The sequence below is a fragment of the Schistocerca nitens genome, chromosome 1 (genome assembly GCF_023898315.1).
Source record: "Schistocerca nitens isolate TAMUIC-IGC-003100 chromosome 1, iqSchNite1.1, whole genome shotgun sequence".
NCBI classification, from domain to species: Eukaryota; Metazoa; Arthropoda; class Insecta; order Orthoptera; family Acrididae; genus Schistocerca; species Schistocerca nitens.
The window spans coordinates 1105763779-1105786512 of record NC_064614.1 but is presented as its reverse complement, the minus strand read 5'-3'; the positions used below and the strand labels follow the sequence as shown (position 1 = coordinate 1105786512).

Here is a 22734-nt window from a genome sequence, read left to right as displayed (position 1 = left end):
AAGTATTTTCACACCAGCCATCAGAGGCATCGTGTTTCAGCACTGACAATTTCAGTTTATTTTTAACTTTAGAGTGTAACCTTCCTCAGTGTCAAGAGAGTACAGTTACAGATTATTCTCCTAAATGGATGGATCTAACTACATGTACACCTTCTCTTAAGCTGCTTTTCCTAACAAGATATTTTCCTTCTGTGTTGTGTTACATAAAATTATATTTTGTGTACCAGCCTGACTGAACGTTACAACACGCAAAATTAACTTGGCTGGATGGCCAATAACTTGCCTTTCCGAAAGCTTGATAATAAATCCAACTGGGAGATGCATACCACAGAACTGCTGAAGTGCCTAAACAAATCTCTATTTGCAATGTGAATGATATCTGGTGTAGATGATAAACAAAGAAAAAAGTTACCACACTTTGCTTTCTTCCATTCCATAATGCCACATGGGATTACTTTTTAGGCTAATTCATCATGCCAAGATAAAGTTTCTCTAAGTCCAAAAAAATGTAATAAGGATTATATGTGATATGGAGTCAAGAACATCCTGCAGAGGCTTGCTTAGTGGGAACTAAGGATACTAACTGCTGTTTCCCAATGTATTTATTCCTAAATGGATTTTCATCATTAAAAATATATATTTTTTCCAAACGAGCCACACAATTCATTAAATCAATACCTGAAATACGGATAACATTCACAATGATTTAAAGTCACTTAGTTTGGTCCAGAAAGTTGTCCACTATCCAAGAACATACATTTTCAATAACTTGCCAGCAGTCACAAAAAGTTTAACTACTAATAAATTTCAATGATTTATTGGTGGTCATCATATGCACCTCATTTTTTTTTTAGTTATTCTACTACCAAGAGAACCACCTAACATGATCTGTGTGGAAGATACAATAGAAGATACAATAGCACATCTGTTTCCCTTTGTAAATATTTATTGTTTATTCTTGTTTTCAGACATGTTCTACACCATGGAGGATCTCCTCACTATGGATCTACTGGAATGAAAAGTACATCTAATCTAATCAAAGCAATAACATAATAAAATTCTGCTTTCTCATAAGCACCCAGCAATATATTGGGTCCTACATGTCATATAGGCTATAAAAAGAAAAGGTCATGTGACTAGGGCCTCCTGTTGGGTAGACCGTTTGCCAAGTGCAAGTCTTTCCATTTGACACCACTTCAATGACTTGCCTGTTGATGGGGATGAAATGATGATGATTAGGACAACACAACACCCAGTCCCTGAGTGGAGAAAATCTCCGACCCAGCTGGGAAGTCATATTGTTGACACATAAATAACACAACCTGTTGACTCACAACATTAATCTACTTATAATGTGTGGATAAAAATCCTACGTTGAGGTTGCTAAAATTCCCTTTTGATTACTAGTTTCAGCTCACTGACAAGCCATCTTCACATCTAAAATACAGACAATTGCACAAAGGAGATGAATAATAGCAAAATACATTTGATATTTAAACTTCCATTCTGTAATACACACCAATAAAAATTACACTTAATTCAGTGTGTATCAGCCACCAGGCATTACACATTATAATAATCTGTTGAGCTGAATTGCTCTTGTATGTACACACTTAACAAATTTCTAGAGTATTTTGAAAGCAAAGACATACAAAAGTACATTTGGATAGTGATGTAAATCTATGATCTTACCTAAAATAGGTCGCCATGGTTACACAATTTACAGTGCAAGTGCGCATACTGTCACACTTCTGTTTAAATGCAATGTATCTAACAGAGGTAACTATCATATAGTCCATCTGTGAATGTAAATATGGCATATTCACAACACTAACAACAGGAACAATAAGTATCTGCATTACAACTGTCAGAGAACTGCCAGAGAGCTACTTCTTTGTTCCTGTAGTTAGTGTTGCAAGTGATATGTCATATTTACACCCACACATGGACTATAAGATAGTTACTTCTGTTAGTCACCTTTATTTTATTCGCTAGAGTGGCAGAGTGAGCAGTGGAGTTATATATGGTTAATATTGTAAATTATGTAACCATGACAACCCACTTTAAGTAAGATTATAGCTTTAAGCCACTCACCAAATGCACTTTTTTTGTCACAATCTATAAACTTTTTCAATGTGTACATGACAACTAGAGCAATTTAGCTCAACAGATTATGATCATGTGTAATGCATTGTGGGTGATATACAGGGTGGTCCATTGATCGTGACCAGGCCAAATATCTCATGAAATAAGAGCCAAACGAAAAAACTACAAAGAACGAAACTTGTCTAGTTTGAAGGGGGAAACCAGATAGTGCTATGGTTGGCTCGCTAGATGGTGCTGCCATAGATCAAACGGATATCAACTGTGGTTTTTTTTAAAAATAGGAACCCCCATTTTTTTATTACATATTCATGTAGTACGTAAATAAATATGAATGTTTTAGCTGGACCACTATTTCCGCTTTGTGATAGATGGCGCTGTAATAGTCACAAACATATGACTCACAATTTTAGATGAACAGTTGGTAACAGGTAGGTTTTTTAAATTAAAATACAGAATGCAGGTATGTTTGAACATTTTATTTCGGTTGTTCCAATGTAATACATGTACCTTTGTGAACTTATCATTTCTGTGAACGCATGCTGTTACAATGTGATTACCTGTAAATAACACATTAATGCTATTAATGCTCAAAATTATGTCCGTCAACCTCAATGCATTTGGCAATACGTGTAACGACATGCCTCTCAACAGCGAGTAGTTCGCCTTCCGTAATGTTCACACATGTTACCACTGTTGGTGAATGATGCTTCGTCACTAAATAGAATGCGTGCAAAAAATCTGTCATTGTCCCATAATTTCTCTTGTGCCCAGTGGCAGAACTGTACACGACGCTCAAAGTCGTCACCATGTAATTCTTGGTGCATAGAAATATGGTACGAGTGCAATCGATGTTGATGTAGCATTCTCAAAACCAATGTTTTTGAGATTCCCGATTCTTGTGCAATTTGTCTGCTACTGATGTGCAGATTAGCTGCAACAGCAGCTAAAACACCTACTTGGGCATCATCATTTGCTGCAGGTCATGGTTGATGTTTCACATGTGGCTGAACACTTGCTGTTTCCTTAAATAACGTAACTATCTGGCGAATGGTCAGGACACTTGGATGATGTCATCTAGGATACCGAGCAGCATACATAGCACACGCCCATTAGGCATTTTGATCACAATAGCCATACATCAACATTATATCAACCTTTTCCGCAATTGGTAAACGGTCCATTTTAACATGGGTAATGTATCACGAAGCAAATACCATCCGCACTGGTGGAATGTTACGTGATACCACCTACTTATACGTTTGTGACTATTTCAGCGCCATCCATCACAAAGCGAAAAACGAAAAAAGTGGTCCAACTAAAACATTCGTATTTCTTTATGTACTACATGAATATGTAATAAAAAATGGGAGTTCCTATTTAAAAAAAAAAAAAAAAACGCAGTTGATATCCATTGTTGACGTTTCACATGTGGCTGAACGCTTCCTGTTTCCTTAAATAATGTAACTATCTGGCAAACGGTCCGGACACTTGGATGATGTCATACAGGATACCGAGCAGCTTGCATAGCACACGCCTGTTGGGCATTTTGATCACAATAGCTGTACATCAACATTATATTGCCCTTTTCTGCAATTTGTAAACGGTCCATTTTAACACAGGTAATGTATCACGAAGCAAATACTGTCCGCACTGGCGGAATGTTACGTGATACCATGTAGTTATACGTTTGTGACTATTACAGCACCATCTATCACAAAGCAAAAAAAGTGGTCCAACTAAAACATTCATATTTCTTTACGTACTACACGAATGTGTAGTAAAAAATGGGGTTTCCTATTTAAAAAAACACAGTTGATATCCGTTTGACCTATGGCAGCGCCATCTAATGGGCCAACCATAGCGCCATCTGGTTTCCCCCTTCAAGCTAGACGAGTTTCGTTTTTTGTAGTTTGTTCGTTTGATTCTTATTTCGTGAGATATTTGCCCAGTCACTGTCAATCGACCACCCTGTATACTGAACTAAGTAATAATAATCTGAAAAGCTGAACGAAAGTGCTGGCAGGTCGATAGACACACAAACAAACAAAAACATACACACGAAATTCAAGCTTTCGCAACAAACTGTTGCCTCATCAGGAAAGAGGGAAGGAGAGGGAAAGACGAAAGGATAAGGGTTTTAAGGGAGAGGGTAAGGGGTCATTCCAATCCCGGGAGCGGAAAGACTTACCTTAGGGGGGAAAAAAGGACAGGTATACACTCGCACACACACACACACACATATCCATCCGCACATACACAGACACAAGCAGACATTTGTAAGGGCAAAGAGTTTGGGCAGAGATGTCAGTCGGGCGGAAGTAAAGAGGCAAAGATGTTGTTGAAAGACAGGTGAGGTATGAGCGGCGGCAAATTGAAATTAGCGGATATTGAGGCCTGGCGGATAACGAGAAGAGAGGATATACTGAAGGGCAAGTTCCCATCTCTGGAGTTCTGACGGGTTGGTGTTAGTGGGAAGTATCCAGATAACCCGGACGGTGTAACACTGTGCCAAGATGTGCTGGCCGTGCACCAAGGCATGTTTAGCCACAGGGTGATCCTCATTACCAACAAACACTGTCTGCCTGTGTCCATTCATGCGAATGGACAGTTTGTTGCTGGTCATTCCCACATAGAAAGCTTCACAGTGTAGGCAGGTCAGTTGGTAAATCACATGGGTGCTCTCACACGTGGCTCTGCCTTTGATCGTGTACACCTTCCAGGTTACAGGACTGGAGTAGGTGGTGGTGGGAGGGTGCATGGGACAGGTTTTACACCAGGGGCGGTTACAAGGGTAGGAGCCAGAGGGTAGGGAAAGTGGTTTGGGGATTTCATAGGGATGAACTAACAGGTTACGAAGGTTAGGTGGACGGCGGAAAGACACTCTTGGTGGAGTGGGGAGGATTTCATGAAGAATGGATCTCATTTCAGGGCAGGATTTGAGGAAGTCGTATCCCTGCTGGAGAGCCACAGATATATTTTTCCCACGCGGAATGTTTCCCTCTATTATATTCAATCATGAACTAAGTAATAATTTTTATTGGTGTGTATCTTAGAAGAAAGTTTAAATATCAAATGTATTTTGCTATTGTTCACCTCTTTCATGCAATTTCCTATATTTTAGATATAAAGTTGGCTCTCAATGAGTTGGAACTAGTAATCAATAAAGGAATTATTGCGATCTTGACATGGGATTTTTATGCACACATTTTAACATAACACATCACCTGTCTCCTGATTTGACAATGTCAAATAACAATGTAATCTACTTACAACTTTGTTGGGCAAAATGGAAAATCTATAGGAGCATGAGTAAAAGAGAATCCCTGAAAGCTGGCGGCATTGTTGCCAGCTTTCATCTGCGAAGTGCAAATCGCTGTAGCGAAAACAACATTCAACTACAGATCTACAATAACACTCACTTGTTGTCATAGAGACACACACAAAATTGTGTTATGTGACTGATTGGTGGAGACATACACAGAAGCCATGCCAAGTCCACTGCAACTGTCAGGGATCTTTTTTCACCTGTTGTACTATAAGCTTATAAATAAGTGAGGAAGTACAGAGTACACCTATAGCTACATTCAAACTTTGTGAATTCATAAAAAAAAAAGTGCATGGGAGATGGTAATTTTTCTGATACCATCCATTACTAGTGTCCTCCAATTTAATTCATAGACGGAGTACAAGCGTGTATGCTTTTTTTTTTTTGTGCACATTTACTCAAATTTCATGTTCACAATCTATTCATGAACCAATACACAGAGAGTTGGAGAATATCAATAGAGTTTTTTCCTGAGAATCAGTTCATGGTACTGCTGAAGTTTGTTTTTACAATACATTTATATATTTCTTGAAGTGTCCACCAGTGGAGACTTACCATCCTCTTCCTAGCCTTTCACCTTCATTATTTAATTTCTTTTTGTTACTATTTCTTTCCTCCTCTGGTGTTCCCTAATTTTCCCCTTTTATTTGGTACTGTTTTCCTTGTTTCTGAATTGTCAACAGCTCTCTCTGCATCAGCATTATATGGGGTGTTCAAAAAGTCTCTCCGCAGTGCCGTATGATTGTTAGCCGCGTGTGCCATATGATTGTTCGCCTGCCTAGGTTACTTCCCGTCAAGTGGACCCTCCCAACATTCCACTGTTTCGTTTACCTCAGCTTGTGTTAAGTGAAACAATGAACGGTTATTTTCAACAACATGATGCAACCGCGCATATAGCTCATGTTTCAATGTCACTGCTTGCTGATGTTTTTGGTGATCGCATAATTTCACAGAGACTTTGGCCTCCATGATCGCCTGACCTAACACCAACTGACTTTTTCTTCTCTTTTGGGATGCAGTGAAAGCAACTGTCTATAAAAACTGTCCATCAATGAATTGAAAACTGCAATATCCACTTTCACTGCTTCTGTTACAGAAGAAATGTTACAGCTTGTGTTTGGAAAAATGATTAGACGAATTGAATTGTGTATTCAACAACAGGGGGGACACTTTCAACATTTAATCTGAAAATTTGTAAGTGAAACTGAATATTCAATAAATTAATAACTTGTATTTCACTGAGTTTCATTTCGGTATATTCACAGCGGCATACAGCACTGCGGAGAGACTTTTTGAACACCGTGTATTAGATTCTTAGCAATTCAGCACTCATCTATTACATTCTACAGTTTCATTTTCTCAGAAGTTTTAACTGATGTTTTTATTTGGGTCTGGGATTCCAAGGTATATACTCATCTGTGCATAATCTTTTCTCATCCAAATCACAGATGCATGTGATTATTTTTTCCAAATTTAGAATTATTATTAGCAGAGAGAAACCATGCCTTACCTTATTTTCGTTGACTTTGCTTTCACAATTAGGAAGCCTTTCCCATAAGAGACCGATACCGTGACATTCTTCTGGCCACCATCGCTGATCAAACTTCAGAGAAATTATATCTAAAGGACTGTATATCATTCCCTGTAATATCAAAAGAAAATGTAAATAACAAATGAAATTAATTCTTCAGGTATTCACAAGCTGACATAAAACAAGTCCCCATATACAAAGTTCAAATGAACAAAATTCACAAAAAAACATTTCCTGTCTCACATTTTGTACCATTTAATAACTAGGTACCAAGCAATTATGATAAATTACAATATTTTCTTCACTGTACAATTTTCATTGCTAAAGATGTGCACATATCTGCTTTCAAATGAGGGTGCTACATGCTGACCCATTCATGTCAGGCCTTCTGTTGCCATAAAGTGCAAGCAGAACTGTTGCACAAATTACAAGCCATAGCACAAGATAAGCACAGACATTTATCAAAATGTGTACTCACAGAAAGAAACATAACTAATAGATAATGTCCACACTGAATTACTGGGACATGCAAGACACCATTAAACCATCTTCTTGTCACTTTCAGTACGTCAAGAGTTACTGTAAGGAAATCTGTTGGAATGATCTGAATTTTTAGTAATTTCAAGATACAATTAATAGTCAAATCCTCTTATATTTACATCCTATACTTCAAACAGAGGATCTCCTAGTTAAACTTATGCACTTGGAGTGGATTTCAAAAACAGACCTGGCTAATGGAAACACAGAGCCCAGGTCTGGAAGTTAGTGGAGCTTTAGTTTTTAATTCTGTATGTTAATCAGCAGCCTATTGGTAAGTGGACTTTTTTTCTTATTTTTATTTGAATGGAGTTTTATTTTGTGCAGAGTAAATGATAACACAGCAAGTTCTGTATAAATAATAAAGTGACAATTTTGAATATATATACACATTATACATACAAATATGCATAGTTCTATTTTGTATAGTGCAATGATAAGTGCAGGGTGAACATGGAAGTTTGACACAAAATTCTCTAGTAGCACTGAGTGATTTACACATGGGTACCTTGTGTAATAGCAGACTATATTTTACTACAAGGGTATTCTATAACAAAATCACAGGATGTTATGTGCTTCTTTTACTTTCCAGTCATCCATATCTTCTGTTAAATGTCACAAATGCAGAATTCTGCAGCAAATAAACTGCTGTTCAACAGCACCATGATTCCTGCCAGCCAGCCAGACTTTATTCTGTATTTCTCCTTCTTGGTCTTCCCCTCTTTTGCACTCATCATTATACTACTAACAGGATTGTTCTTTCTCACCCTTAACTCTCATTCTCTCTTTATTATCTGCTATTTTTGAGACATGGGTCTTTCATTTAGATCTAGCTATATCACTCATAAATCAGTGTGATCTTCATGAGAGCCTGATGATCTTTTCCTATGATTCTCCTTGTGTTGTTCTCAATTGAAATTTTTCTTGCTTTCTGTTATTATTTATTAAGAAACTCCCATGTAAATCAGTATTCACTTACAAGCTCCAACATTTCTCTGTTAACAATGACTGCTCTCTGACAAAAACACTGCCATTTATTTAAACCATTGGGCATCATAATCATTTATTTATAGGTCATCAGTTTCGAACTGAGTGAATTATATCTATTCTAGTAGTAATTCTTCATTTTTTTTAAAAAAAGAGAAAGACATTTTTTGTTCCGGAAGCTTGAGAGTAAACATTTACTTGTGTATTCCTTCAATTATGATGAATCTTTCCTTACACATGGTATGGCAATTTAAAACACACATTGTTGTTGTTGTGGTCTTCATGCTACTCTATCCTGTGCAAGCTTCTTCATCTCCCAGTACCTACTGCAACCTACATCCTTCTGAATCTGCTTGGTGTATTCATCTCTTGGTCTGCCTCTACGATTTTTACCCTCCACGCTGCCCTCCAATACTAAATTGGTGATCCCTTGATGCCTCAGAACATGTCCTACCAACCGATCCCTTCTTCTAGTCAAGTTGTGCCACAAACTTCTCTTCTCCCCAATCCTACTCAACACCTCATTAGTTATGTGATCTACTCATCTAATCTTCAGCATTCTTCTGTAGCACCACATTTCAAAAGCTTCTATTCTCTTCTTATCTAAACTATTTATCGTCCATGTTTCACTTCCATACATGGCTACACTCCATACAAATATTTTCAGAAACGATTTCCTGACACTTAAATCTATACTCGATGTTAACAAATTTCTCTTCTTCAGAAACGCTTTCCTTCCCATTGCCAGTCTACATTTTATATTGTCTCTACTTCGACCATCATCAGTTATTTTGCTCCCCAAATAGCAAAACTCCTTTACTACTTTAAGTGTCTCATTTCCTAATCTAATACCCTCAACATCACCCGACTTAATTCGACTACATTCCATTATCCTCGTTTTGCTTTTGTTGATTTTCATCTCATATCCTCCCTTCAAGACACTATCCATTCCGTTCAACTGCTCTTCCAAGTCCTTTGCAGTCTCTGACAGAATTACAATGTCATCGGCGAACCTCAAAGTTTTTATTTCTTCTCCATGGATTTTAATACCTACTCCAAATTTTTCTTTTGTTTCCTTCACTGCTTGCTCAATATACAGATTGAATAACATCGGGGAGAGGCTACAACCCTGTCTCACTCCCTTCCCAACCACTGCTTCCCTTTCATGCCCCTCAACTCTTATAACTGCCATTTGGTTTCTATACAAATTGTAAATAGCCTTTCGCTCCCTATATTTTACCCATACCATATTCAAAATTTGAAAGAGAGTATTCCAGTCAACATTGTCAAAACACACATATCACATTTTAAGTAAATGATTTCACATTGCACTGTATGTATGACAAACAGTGACACCAACTATAGGTTACAGTTAACATAAAAAACACAGACTAATTCAATGTACCTGTTAATATCAGGAGATAATGATGATTTGATATTACCTGTAACAATATTAGCACATTAAGATCTGTGTAATACCTTGCATTACATATGGTAAAATAAACAACATAATAATAACAAAAAGAAAATGGGTTAAGATGATCCTGAGTATTCTAACAGTATTCTAAAGTCCTAAAATAGATGGTAGTCATTCATTCTTTTCAATTACTCTTCTTGGGCTGCCCACGAAACCTTAAACAGACATCAAAGCTAAAATGTGAGAACTTATCACTCAGTAACATCAACTTCATAATGAAATCAGTTGATGTTCATTGATGGCTGTCTTATTAAAAAGAAACTTAAAGTGCAATAAAACTGATATCTTAGTGTTGAGAACAGATATTCCCATAGAGACGACATATTAAAAAAGTATTGCACTTCGTTACCATGAAGATACTACTTGTAAGTTCCACTACAATATAATAGCAAAACACACACATTAATTGCAATAATTTCAGCATTTCCTGTTCATATGACTGCAACTTTCTCTTAATACCAGTACACTAGGAATGCAACTAAGCTGTAGGCTGAAATAACCAGTCAATGGTTTGGGGTCCTCGAGGCCAAAGAACCCCTGGCAACCAAATGAAAGAAAAGAGAAAAAAATAAGGAAAAAATAAAATGGAAAGAAAATATGGAAAAATAGAAAATATAACCTGCATTAAGCATTAATATATGCTCATAAATGTCCATAGTGTGTTGGTGGTCAACAACTGTTTTCCACACCTTGTACTTTGAATGAAAGATAAATTACTGACTTGTATTACAGTTCATCATTTTAACTTCAAAAAATTTTAAAATATGAAAAGAGCATACTGAAATGGTGCAAAAATGCAAAGAAATAAAAAGAAAAGTTATTGCTCATTATAAACATGGCCCAGTCAACAAACAGGAAGACTCAAAGATGGACATTATTACATCCACAAGTAAGGATTATTTTTAACATTATCCAACTACACACTATGGATGTTGGTAACATCAAACAGAGAAGATAATAACAATGGCCCACCTTATTTACCAAGGTTTTTATTTTAATGGGTTACACTAATCTGAGATAAAAATGAATGTTGCCTGTGAGTTCCTTTTGGTACTCCTTGTTTGAACTTATAGCTTTACATACCTCGTAATTCATATGATATGCTGATATGCATTTCATAGTGTGTGTGTGTGTGTGTGTGTGTGTGTGTGTTGATGTTGACTCAATTCTCAGACTAGGAGTTCCATTTCAAGTCCCTACAAGGTGTTACAAGTACACCAGAATTGCATAAACAGAGAATCAATTCAGGAATGGAAATGGAAATTAATTCAACAATGAAAAATTTACTATCATAATCTGTTGAAATTGTATTGCAAGTGGAGTTTGTTCATATACTGTTTATTCTAATTGTATTAAAATGTGCCAGCAGTTGGTCCAGTGTGATCTCCAGATAGTCTGACATTTTGTTTATCTTATGCTTTAGACAGATATTTGGATACTTCATTAGTAAATAATCAATTCACAATGCATCTCCTTTCACAAATAACACATTTTTTTCTCAATTCCCTCACCCAGACATGTTTCACCATATCAGTACAAACTGAAATATTTCTAAATATTTGAGAAATGAAAATGAGGATGAAAAACTACATTTAAGCTTTGTTGTTATTTGTACTGTGATATTTTTTACCTTAGTTAGCAGTTTATAAGACCCATGACACATTATTTTGTTTTCATTGGGTAGTAGCTTAGCATTTGCATTTGCAGGTGTGTGCGCGCATGCACACAAATGCGCACAGACCCACATTCTTTTGTGTGTGTGTGTGTGTGTGTGTGTGTTTTCTCTCACCTCTTTCCCCACCCACCTCACTTTCCCTTCCAAGAAGTCAACACCTTCCAGTTGTAGTCCTAAGAGTCCCTGGAGTTTAGTAACTATGTTTGTTACTTAATTGTTGTAAACCATTAAGTGATTAGCATGTTTGAATTGTAAACTGCTGCTTTTAGAGCTCTGAAGCTCAGAATATCTTGTTTTAAAGTTCCTTCAAGTCTGACCTACACAAATCAACAACAATTTCATATATTCTCTCCTTCTATATAAACTGAAGTTGCCTGCTTGCTTCTGTCTGTATATTCAGGCTAATCTCAGGAACTACTGTAAGGATTTTGATCCAGTTTTCAGTAATAGATGGACTGACTCACAAGGAAAATACATGTGTATAATTTATAAATATTTTGTGGAAACTGACTGAACTATGATGAATAAAGCCCACCACCACTGTCAGAACAATGCCATTAACATCTAGTGGTGAATGGCAGAACTTAGAAGCAAGCTCTGCATGGAGTGTTGCAGACAAGGCCAAAGTAAGTGCATGCGAATGCTCCACTTGTTTTGACATAGTGACTGTCACGGAAATAAACTCATGCTTCAGTGTCTTTCTTCATCACACCACTGTAGAAGTGTGCACATAATCAGCTAAGTGACAAATCCATGCAATACAAACGTTTATTTATATGTAAAAGCTGACTTCGGAATTTTCTTTTGTGTGAGATCAAGTGTACAAGAACTGTGTGCTGATTTAAAATTCTAGATTCACTTATTTTACTGATCCTTCATTGACTGAATCAGTACCGATTTGTATTGTGGTATACTGTGAAATTTTGAACGTTCATGAGTGCTGCAAAACTCGTACTGTTATCATCAATTTCACACTTAAACTTCATTGTGCTCGCTTGAAATTTTAGAGAACAGTAGGCCTATCTTCATTCAAAACAACTGTTCTCCAATTTCACTGTACAATTATGTGAGAAATAGGTTATTTTTGACAATTTTCAGACACTTACAAAACTATACTTTCATAACTTACTGGTATGAGTGTTTTGGATATGTCATTTATTTCATAGCAGATCAGTATTCCTGATTCGCAGTTCTGCCAAGGATACATCACTCCTGAATTTCATTGTATATCAATGCACATAAATGTGTGTTTTGAGTATTTTCAGAAGTTACCATTGTACTTTGCATAATCTATGAGCAATCTGTAGTAAATCAGCATTTGTGATTTAGTTACTGTAGCAGACATTCTAACAAAAATATTGTGTTACATCTAGTTTCCCTTAGAGGAGTAGCCATATATATTGTCTGCATCCATCATAAATTACACTGTTTTTTAGTTTGCAAACAACTGCAATTACCCTCAAAATGTTTTATGAAACTAGTAATTTTTACCACAGGTTTTTGTGTTGCCTTCATAGACATCTCATTTTGTGTATTTGCTTCAATTCTTGTGGGGAATTAACAACTATTTAGCTGAACAGATTAAAAGATAATCAGTGGGCTTAACTTAAAGTTATTTTTACACTGCCACTATGCAACTCCATTTTGAATGCTGTTCTCAAACATGGGATGAATCAGTTGATGTTCATAAGCAGTTGGAAATTGCTCTGACTACCATCAAATGATTGGCAGCTGCTGTAAATCAGTGTGTTGAAAGAGCTTACAAGAGTTGTGTAGCTGTCATACTGGTACCAGTATGTCCTGTACAGGGTGGACAGAGACCAGGGAGGATTCAGGGTGTTGTACTGATCCCTTTAACCAACAAGTTTGAGGTGCTCCCTCTCACTGAAACTCAAACAGAGCCAGTGGGATTAAGTTCAACTGTTTTGCGGAATCCTGTTTTGTCCAGAGTCAAGAGGAGACAAACACAAAAGGGTGGAGGTCTATGAATCACTGGCAGTTCAAACGCATTGTGAATGATGGTACCCCTTAGCAAAATGGCAGCAATGGACAGGAAAGGACACCAAGTGCACTCACTGTGTATGCTGGTAGGTCTCAGTCAACATGTTGAAGAGGCTATTCCAGCAGCCATTGAGGCAAATGGGTACAATCAACTGCAGATTGTGGCATACATTGGAACAAATGATGCCTGTCATTTAGACTCCAAGTTCATACTTGGGTCATTCCAGCCACTGGTAGAGAAGGGAGAGAAGACTAGCCTTCAGCATGGAGTTTCAACAAAGCTCATAATTCGCGACATTGTCCCCAGAACTGATCTTGACCCTTTGGTTCTGAGTTGAAGGTTCTGTGACAAGATAGGCTGTGGCTTCCTAGACTTGCGCCATAGCATTGAGAACTGTAGGGTCCCCCTAAGTGAGTCGAGTGTGCACTACACATCAGAGGCTGCTACTCAGGCAGCTGGCTGTGTGTGGGGCACACACTACAGTTTTTTAGATTAAGTGACTCTCCATCCAATCCAGATAACAATGTTTGTAGGAAACCCAACAGTATTAGTGTAACTAACTCCGTCTACAGGCCGCAAGCGACCCATCGGGACCATCCGACCGCCGTATCATCCTCAGGGGAGGATGCGGATAGGAGGGGCATGGGGTCAGCACACCGCTCTCCCGGTCGTTAAGACGGTTTTCTTTGACCGGAGCCGCTACTATTCGGTCGAGTAGCTCCTCAATTGGCATCACGAGGCTGAGTGCACCCCGAAAAATGGCAACAGCACGTGGCGGCGGGATGGTGACCCATCCAAGCGCCGGCCACGCCCGACAGCGCTTAACTTCGGTGATCGCACGGGAACCGGTGTATCCACTGTGGCAAGGCCGTTGCCTAGTATTAGTGTAAGCTCGAAAGAAATGCCCCCACAGATCAGGGTATTAAAATCCAAATGGTAACTACTGAAGCATTCACAACAAAGTGCCAGAGTTTGAAGCATTCATGAAAAGAGTGAAGCTCACACAATGTTAAGTACAGAAAGCTGGTTGAACATGAAATTGAAAGCAGTGAGATTTTTTGGGAATATTTAAGTGTATATTGAGAGGATAGGCTATTGGGAAATGGAGGTGGTGTATATGCCATAGCAGACAAGAAACTCAGATCCATCAAGGCAGAAATTGAAGTTGCATGTGAGATTTCTTTGGGCAAGATTCAGTATCTGGGGTAGGCATAAAATGATAATTGGATCCTTCTATTGCCCACCAGAATGATCCCTTGATGTAACCAAAAACTTTAGAGAAAACCTCAGTTCACTTGTACATAAATTCCTCAGTCATACTGTAATCACTGGTGGAGACTTTAAATCATCCAACAATTAACTGGGAAGATCACAGTTTTGTTAGTGGTGGGCATGATAAGACGTCCTGTGGAACAGTACTAAATGTCTCCCCTGAAAACTACCTAGAACAAATAGTTGGGAATCACACTGATTATGTAAACAAGTTGGATCTAACGACAACAAATACACCTGACCTCTTTGAGGATGGCGTAGGGCTATAGATAGAGAAATTCTGAATGAAATGTGTTTGGCTGTCAAGAGAACAATGTGTAATGCCTTCAATGACTACCATAGCAGAATATTGTCAAATGATCTTTCAAAGAAACCAAAGAAACTCTGATCATATGTAAAGACTGTTATTGGTACTAAAGTTAATGTCCAGACCCTAGTGAATGAGACATGAATGCAAGCTGAAGGTAGCAAAGCAAAACCTGAAATTCTTCTGTTTTCAAATGTTCCTTTACAAAGGAAAACCAAGAAAGATTTCCCCAATTTAATCCACATACCACTGAAAAGATGAATGAAATAAGCTCCAGGGCCCGATGGAATCCCTGTCAGATTCTATACTGAATTTGTGGCTAAGTTAGCCTCTCTTCTAACTATAATCAATCATAGTTCCCTTGAACAAAACGCCGTCCCAGGTTCTTGGAAACAAGCACATGTCACACCCCTCTACAAGAAGGGTAGCAGAAATGATCCACAAAACTACCATCCCATACCCTTGACATTAATTTGTTGTAAAATCTTAGAACTTATTCTGAGCTCAAACATAATGAGGTATCTTGACCAGAATGACCTTCTGAATGCCAACCAGCATGGGTTCTGAAAACATTGATCATGTGAAACCCAACTTGCACTTTTCTCACATGACATACTGAAAACTTTGGATTGAGGCAGTCTGGTAGATGCAGTATTGCTTGGCTTCCAAAAAGCATTTGGCTTGGTACCACATCTATGCTTGTTGTCAGAAGTTTGATCATCTAGAGCACCAAGTGAAATTTGTGACTGGATTGAGGACTTTTTTGGTAGGGAGGATGCAGTGTGCTCTCTTGGATGGAGAATCATCATCAGATGTAGAAGTAACTTTCAGTGTACCCCAGGGAAGTGTGTTGGGACTCTTGCTATTCATGTTGTACATTAATGCCTTGGAGACAATATTAATAGTACCACATGACTTTTTGTAGATGATGCAATTATCTATAATGAAGTACTGTCTGCAAGAACCTGCATAAATATTCAGTCAGATCTTCATAAGATTTCAAAGTGCTGCAAAGATTGGCATCTTACTTTAAATGTTCAGAAATGTAAAATTGTGCACTTCACAAAATGAAAAAAACATAATATCCTATGACATTTATGAGCACATGGAAGTGAGGAGTCTTTTACCAGTCTTAAGTACGATTACAAAGTGTCCAAAGAGTCACTGCCGGAACTGGCCAACTCATACAAATACCGGGGTGTAACACTCTGTAGGGATATGAAATGGAATGATTACATAGGCTCAGTCATTGGTGAAGCAGATAGTAGATTGGTTTATTGGTAGAATACTGGGGAAGTGCAATCAGTCTACAAAGGGGAATGCTTACAAATCACTTGTGTGGTCCATCCTAGAATACTGTTCAAGTTTCTGGAACCCTTACCAAATAGCACTAACTGGGGATATTGAATGTATACAGAGAAGGGCAGCACAAATTGTCAAGGTTTTTTTAATCCATATGGGAGTGTCACAGAGATACAGAAGAAACTGAGCTGGAGTCTTGAAGACAGACATAAACTATACTGAGAAATTCTATTAACAAAGTTCCAAGAACCTGCTTTAAATGGTGACTCTAGGAATCTACTACACTCCCCTACATATCACTCACATAGGGATCATGAGAATAACATTACAATAATTAGTGTGCACACAGAGGCATTCAAACAATCATTCTTCTCAGGCTCTATATGTGACTGGAACAAGAAGAATCCCTAATAACTGGTACTATGGGACGTACCCTCTGCCCTGCGCCTCACAGTGGTTTGCAGAGTATAGATGTAGTTGTAGGTGTAGATACACTGACAACATGCAGCACTTGTTCAGATTACCATGGTCAGTGTGGAAACAACTTAACATATTCACATATTAATTCTTTGGACATTTTGAAATCTTATATAAGAGTGGTAAAAGAATCTTGACTTTCATGTGCTCATAAATGTTGGTGGATTTGTGAGCTTCTTGATATGGGCACTATCTTCTTGACATCTTAACTGTACAGGATGGAATGAGATTCAGAAATTCCTTGAGGATGACTACAGAAGATTTTCAAAGATTTCTACAAATGGTTGGGGGCTGTATTTCAAAAACGGATGTCTATTTCAGAATTTCAATTCCTGCTTCACTCAGATTATCAATCACAATTTGCACTCATAATCCACTGTATATTCCTCGAACAATAGGCAGTAACTTACTTAAAATTGATATATTCTAAGCAATTCTTTGAGTACAACTGCATTGTGAAAAAACATTCAGAGTCAAAATCTGTGGTTTTTGATTGTTTACACACAGACTAAAATGTTTTCTAAAAAACCTATTTCAGCGTGGGGTGCAATTTCATTCAATTATATACAGTTTTCCTTTCTCAGCAGCACTGCAGACAACTCAGTCTCCAGTCTGCTGCTTTCCTTCGTTCAAACCAACATGTGGGAACAACTCTTTGTATCTAGGACAAAAATGTCTACCACTAAGAACTAATTGCAGCAATGAGTCTCAACAATAAATCACTATATACTAAAGTTTACAAGAGGAATGCTGTCATGGGCTATACATCTAGATCAGGCATGTCTGTTTCTTTTTCATTTTTGCTTTGTGTTCTTCAGACATGATCACTCGGGCAGCCTCCGATACATGATATGCTACAAATAAAAAGACATATATAATTACACAAACACACACATACACTCTTGATTCACACAGAATATTTACATTGGTTGTAAACACATTAATTGCATTGTATTAAGTGTAGACTGGCTCAACTATGCTGAATTAAAGTTTCCTATCACATTTTTCTGTCTTTATGTGAAATCTAATTCTAAGAACTAATGTAGGGATTTTGATACAGTTTTCACTAATACATACCTATTTCATGGTCTATGTTTCCATATATATTTTATGACTGCTGCACTAAGACACGTCATTTGACTGTAGATACTTAGTGTGACAAAGCTGGACAAGTTGCTAGTTAGCTAATAAAGTTGTCTTTGGCTGCTATGCATGCATTTTAAGTTTTTTCTGTGGCATCATGTTGTCTGCATAATATCCTACCTGAAGTCCTTTTTTTCCTATTTCTTGATTCTTTTGTAAAGAATTTTGTTGTTGGAAGTGAATACGAATATGTCCTTTTTTTTTGGGGGGGGGGGGGGGGAGGATTTGGGATTGGACACCTGTTTTCTGTTTTGCGAGCACTGCTCCTGTTGGTGGTTCCTCCTGTGTGATGTGTTGTTTCTTTACCCATTTCACAAACAGTATGACTGAATTTTTCTACCTTAGGTATGTTACTTACATTCCCTAACACTGCAACAGTTCGCATTTTACATACGCCGATCATGTAGTGGCAACCACTATTACCCAATAAACATAGACGTAGACTTAATAATACTTAAATGCCAGATAATGACATACAAGAAAGTATCAAGAAATTAGCAAGTTCTTCCTACTTTGTCCTTTGTGCAGGTCACAATTTCAATTTAGTTCTTAAATATGGTGTAAAGACTAACTGAGAGAAAGCTCTTCTTTCCAAAACATCTACAAACTTTTTTGCCACTATGGTAGGATTTAAAAACTTGCACAATGGGCACTTTCAAGGTAAGGCTAAAGCCACTGAATACAATGCATTGCAATAAAGAAACAATCATTGACATTCTCAAGGCTCTGCCAAACATAGTTATCAAGAGTAAGAAATGAAAGAATGAAGTCCAGCAATAGGTGTTAATAAGAAAATTGAATCCTAGACATCTGTTATCCTTTTAGTAATTCAATATAAAGGCCTAGACAGAAAACAAGCACCTATGGCCTTGTAATCTCAGAATATGGATGTTGCAGCTTCATGCAACCTATTAGGAACAGTGCTGTCAGACAAAGCACCATAGGATAGTTCAAGCAAACTGCTTGATGAAGCTTTCTGCAACTGTTAATCATGGGGCATCAAGCAACAATTCCATAAAACCAAGTAAAACAGCACTTTGACAAGCTTTGGGTTGAGAGGCTGAGAGAACCAGTCACAATTTTTTACGAACAGATTGCCACTATCACAACTAAATATGTGGTTTCAAGGAATTGAAGAAGCTACACCCACTTATGGACCAATACAATTTCTATTCATATCTACTGTCTTTGACAAAGATGTTAAAAATGAAGTGCTTAAGTTACAGATAAATTTTTCTAATGAGAACTCTCCTCTGTTCCCAGCATAGTTCATGCAGTAAGAATTTGTTTTAAAGTACAAATCTCAATACTACTGCTGTACAAGAAGTGATGTTACCAGTCAAAGATATTTCAGTGGTAGTCAATTACCATGGAGTAAGCACAGCTTTACTGATGTTCCTAACAGTACTTGTGATTGCTCCAAAAGCTGTCTGGTTCTTTTTCTAAGCTATAAAATAATAAAACAAAATTACTTATGTCCTGCAAGTCAGAAATGGTCATCTTGTTTAGTAAAACTATCAACAGAAAATGTATATCTTCCATATTATATTTTCATTTCTGTCTTGTCTTGCCAAACTGTGTAAGATATTATTTCAACTTTGTGATTTTATTCTATATCAGAAGTAATTAATTTTTTCAACAAAGGGGTGAATTGCTATTTCAACTATTGATATATAAGCGAAAATATTGCTAAGACTATATTTCACTTGACTAAAGCATTAAAGATTAAATGCACCACTATCTTTTTATATTCCATTCACAATAATGACAGGAGCAATCTCCTTCCAATGCAGCAGCTGTCTTTAATGCAGTTGGTCATGAGTGTATATAGGTCAGGCCTGGTGGTCTAGTGGTAAAGTGCTTACCTGAAAACAAAGGTTCTGGGATCAAATCCCAGCCAAACCAAGGAAATTTTGCCTTTAACCTGGCCTTCACTTCTCAATGATGTGAAGATCTACCAGGAACCACTCGTGATTCGGATTCCATGTAAAACTGTAGGTCCCTCTTACCCAGCAGGATTACTGGAGTAAGGTAGGGAGATGCAAGTCAGAGAATGGTGTCTACTTGAAAGATATGGACCATATCTTTGAGCCGCAAGAAATTATTATGGGTGTATATAGGCTGCTTCATTACAAGTGCCATCACTCCCAAAGTATATGATTATGAGATACAAATAACTCCAGAACGAATTTTTCACTCTGCAGCGGAGTGTGTGCTGATATGAAACTTGTCTTGTTACAAATAACTGTTTCACTGCATCTTACTGTGATAACTGATGATGGAACAGAAAGGAAAGGTGAAAGAAAAGCCTGCTGCAGGTCTGTAGCATATCTTTTATTTAAAAGCCAAAAAGCCACGACAATACTTCTGATATTGATATTACCATCAATAGATGAATTTCAAGCAATAGTTTATCATGTCATTACACCATGAGAAGCAGTAAAATTAAAAACTGCAGGCTATTATTTATTTTCATATTACATTGACCTCAAAATCACATTCCATCGGGCTGAGGGCAGTTAAGTTTAGTGTCAGTTTGTGAAGCATGTTTATGTTGCTCAATAGATAATAATGTTATCTGCTAAAGGCCAAGATCCAAGTCTGATTCCTGGTCTGTCATGCTGTTTCATTCTGTATTGAAGTTACATTAAAAGTATTCACGTTACTGCAAACTCAAAAACTAATTCTGTAAAAAATCTATAGATTATGTCAAAGCTATTCTCTAACCTATCTGTTTTTGCAGAAGTGTAAGTCAGATAGATAAGCCAGGGAAACATCTGTGAAATTTAAGGAATTGGAAAGCACTGGTGGAAGCTCGATATTCTGAGTTAGGTTGTAAGGGGTAGCTGAATTACCCAGTAGGTAAAATTGCCTATGAACGACAGAAGTCGATATTCTAGCTATAGTCTGGTAAATGGTTGTAAACAGTCAGAAGGTTTCAGGTTTTCAAGTGTTTACCTTTAAGACAACTAATGATTTGAAGTTGGTTGACTGGATATGAACATGGATCACTTTTTTATTATTAAAGCACATATAAATTTATTTAAGCAAACAAAAACATCATTTTCCCTGCATTACTGAAAAAAATGAGCAGTGTATCACACTTAAACTCTGACCCACAAATGAAACATTTCTATTTATAATTACTGCCATAAAACAACTAATTGAAAAGCTAGTTATAACAGGTGGACTTACATTAATAGTATCAGGTGTATGGCATGGCAGTGCAGGAACAAAAGTGGAATCTCCTTGGGAGTTCATCATGGCTAATGGGACTGTAATTATAAGTAAATCAGCAATGTACACTGAACCATCAGCACACACTACTTCTACTTTTCCATCTCCATGTTCTATTTGAGATTCCCAATTAATTTTCATCACTCTGTTATGCAAGTGAAGCTTCCCAGTCCACAGAAAGGTTTGAGTCTCATTAAAAGTGTTGTCCTAGGAATATAAAAAAAGCCATTACTCTTGATTGTGTTGACAATGTGCCTGATATAAACACTGGTAAAGGCAAGAAAAATCAGAATCAAACCACAGTAAATGTAATCTAACCACAAAAATACAACAATGGTCTGAACAATGTGAAATATTTGTGATGTAACATCACCTTCACAAAATCCTAAAAAATAAAAATTAACAATAAGCAAGACACTTTTATGTAAATATTTAAAAAAATCACTTGCCAATATCACAATAAAGCTGCTGTGCTTAGGACAGCAGTAATTTTCAAATACAAAAATTGTTCCCCACAAACTGAACTCAGACTTACAATGTTGCAGACTTGTTGCAGAAGTGCTCTTGAGCAATACCAACAGTCTCACAGATTAATTATTCAGCAGCCCATACTGCTAAAATATATGCAATATTTGTATTTTTTTAACCTCAGATACAAAACAAGTGTTCAATCAGCAGAATAGCTTAAGAGGACAGGATTTTCTAGAGGAAAGCATCAAAAAGATACAAGCAATATACATAGTGCATCATGGAATAAAGAGAATGACTACCTTTATAGTTGAGGCATTGCGTGGTCAACAGGCATATAAACAAGACTGAAAATGTTGCTGAGTTTTTGAAAGATGTCCTCCTGCAGAGCCAACTCACACAGATGTAAACAGTTACACTGTCTCAGCCAGAACAATGTAGCTTTGTGTGTATATGTTCATTGTAACATGTTAACAAATTCATTTGCAGATGGAGCATCACATGAACGATTATATGCATGTGTTTGGGTTGTTATTAGACTATTTTTCATTTTGATGGTATTTGGGCAGTGATACAAGGGCAACTGAACAATATGTACAGATTTTGCATTGGAAACTGGTCCTTGTTTTGAATTAAATATTATGGGGGTCAGTCATAAAGTTTTAATTATCACTTTAAAAAAAAGGAAGTTATATGATTAATATTTTGCTTGTCTGCAGACACATGCCTGCAATCCTGGTTGACAGTGAAATCCCCTTTCCACAATACCACAGCATTCCTCTACAATAAAAAAATAACAACAACAGTGCAATCCAGTGATAAAGTATTGTGCAGTAACTTGTTTTTGCATTTGAAAGGGAATAATATTGCAACAGTCCATGTGGAGAT

General features: G+C 37.2%; 1 protein-coding gene across 3 annotated transcripts in view; it reads right to left on the bottom strand.

Moving 5' to 3' along the window:
• LOC126198805 (uncharacterized) overlaps positions 1-22734 on the bottom strand; it is a 146791-nt gene that overhangs the window by 84246 nt on the left and 39811 nt on the right. For all 3 annotated transcript variants that reach the window (XM_049935378.1, XM_049935392.1, XM_049935385.1), the window contains exons 5-6: positions 21337-21585; positions 6942-7073 (exon numbers count right to left, since the gene is read on the bottom strand). In XM_049935378.1, coding sequence (XP_049791335.1) covers positions 6942-7073; positions 21337-21585 — 381 coding nt within the window. The remainder of the gene's footprint in view (positions 1-6941; positions 7074-21336; positions 21586-22734) is intronic.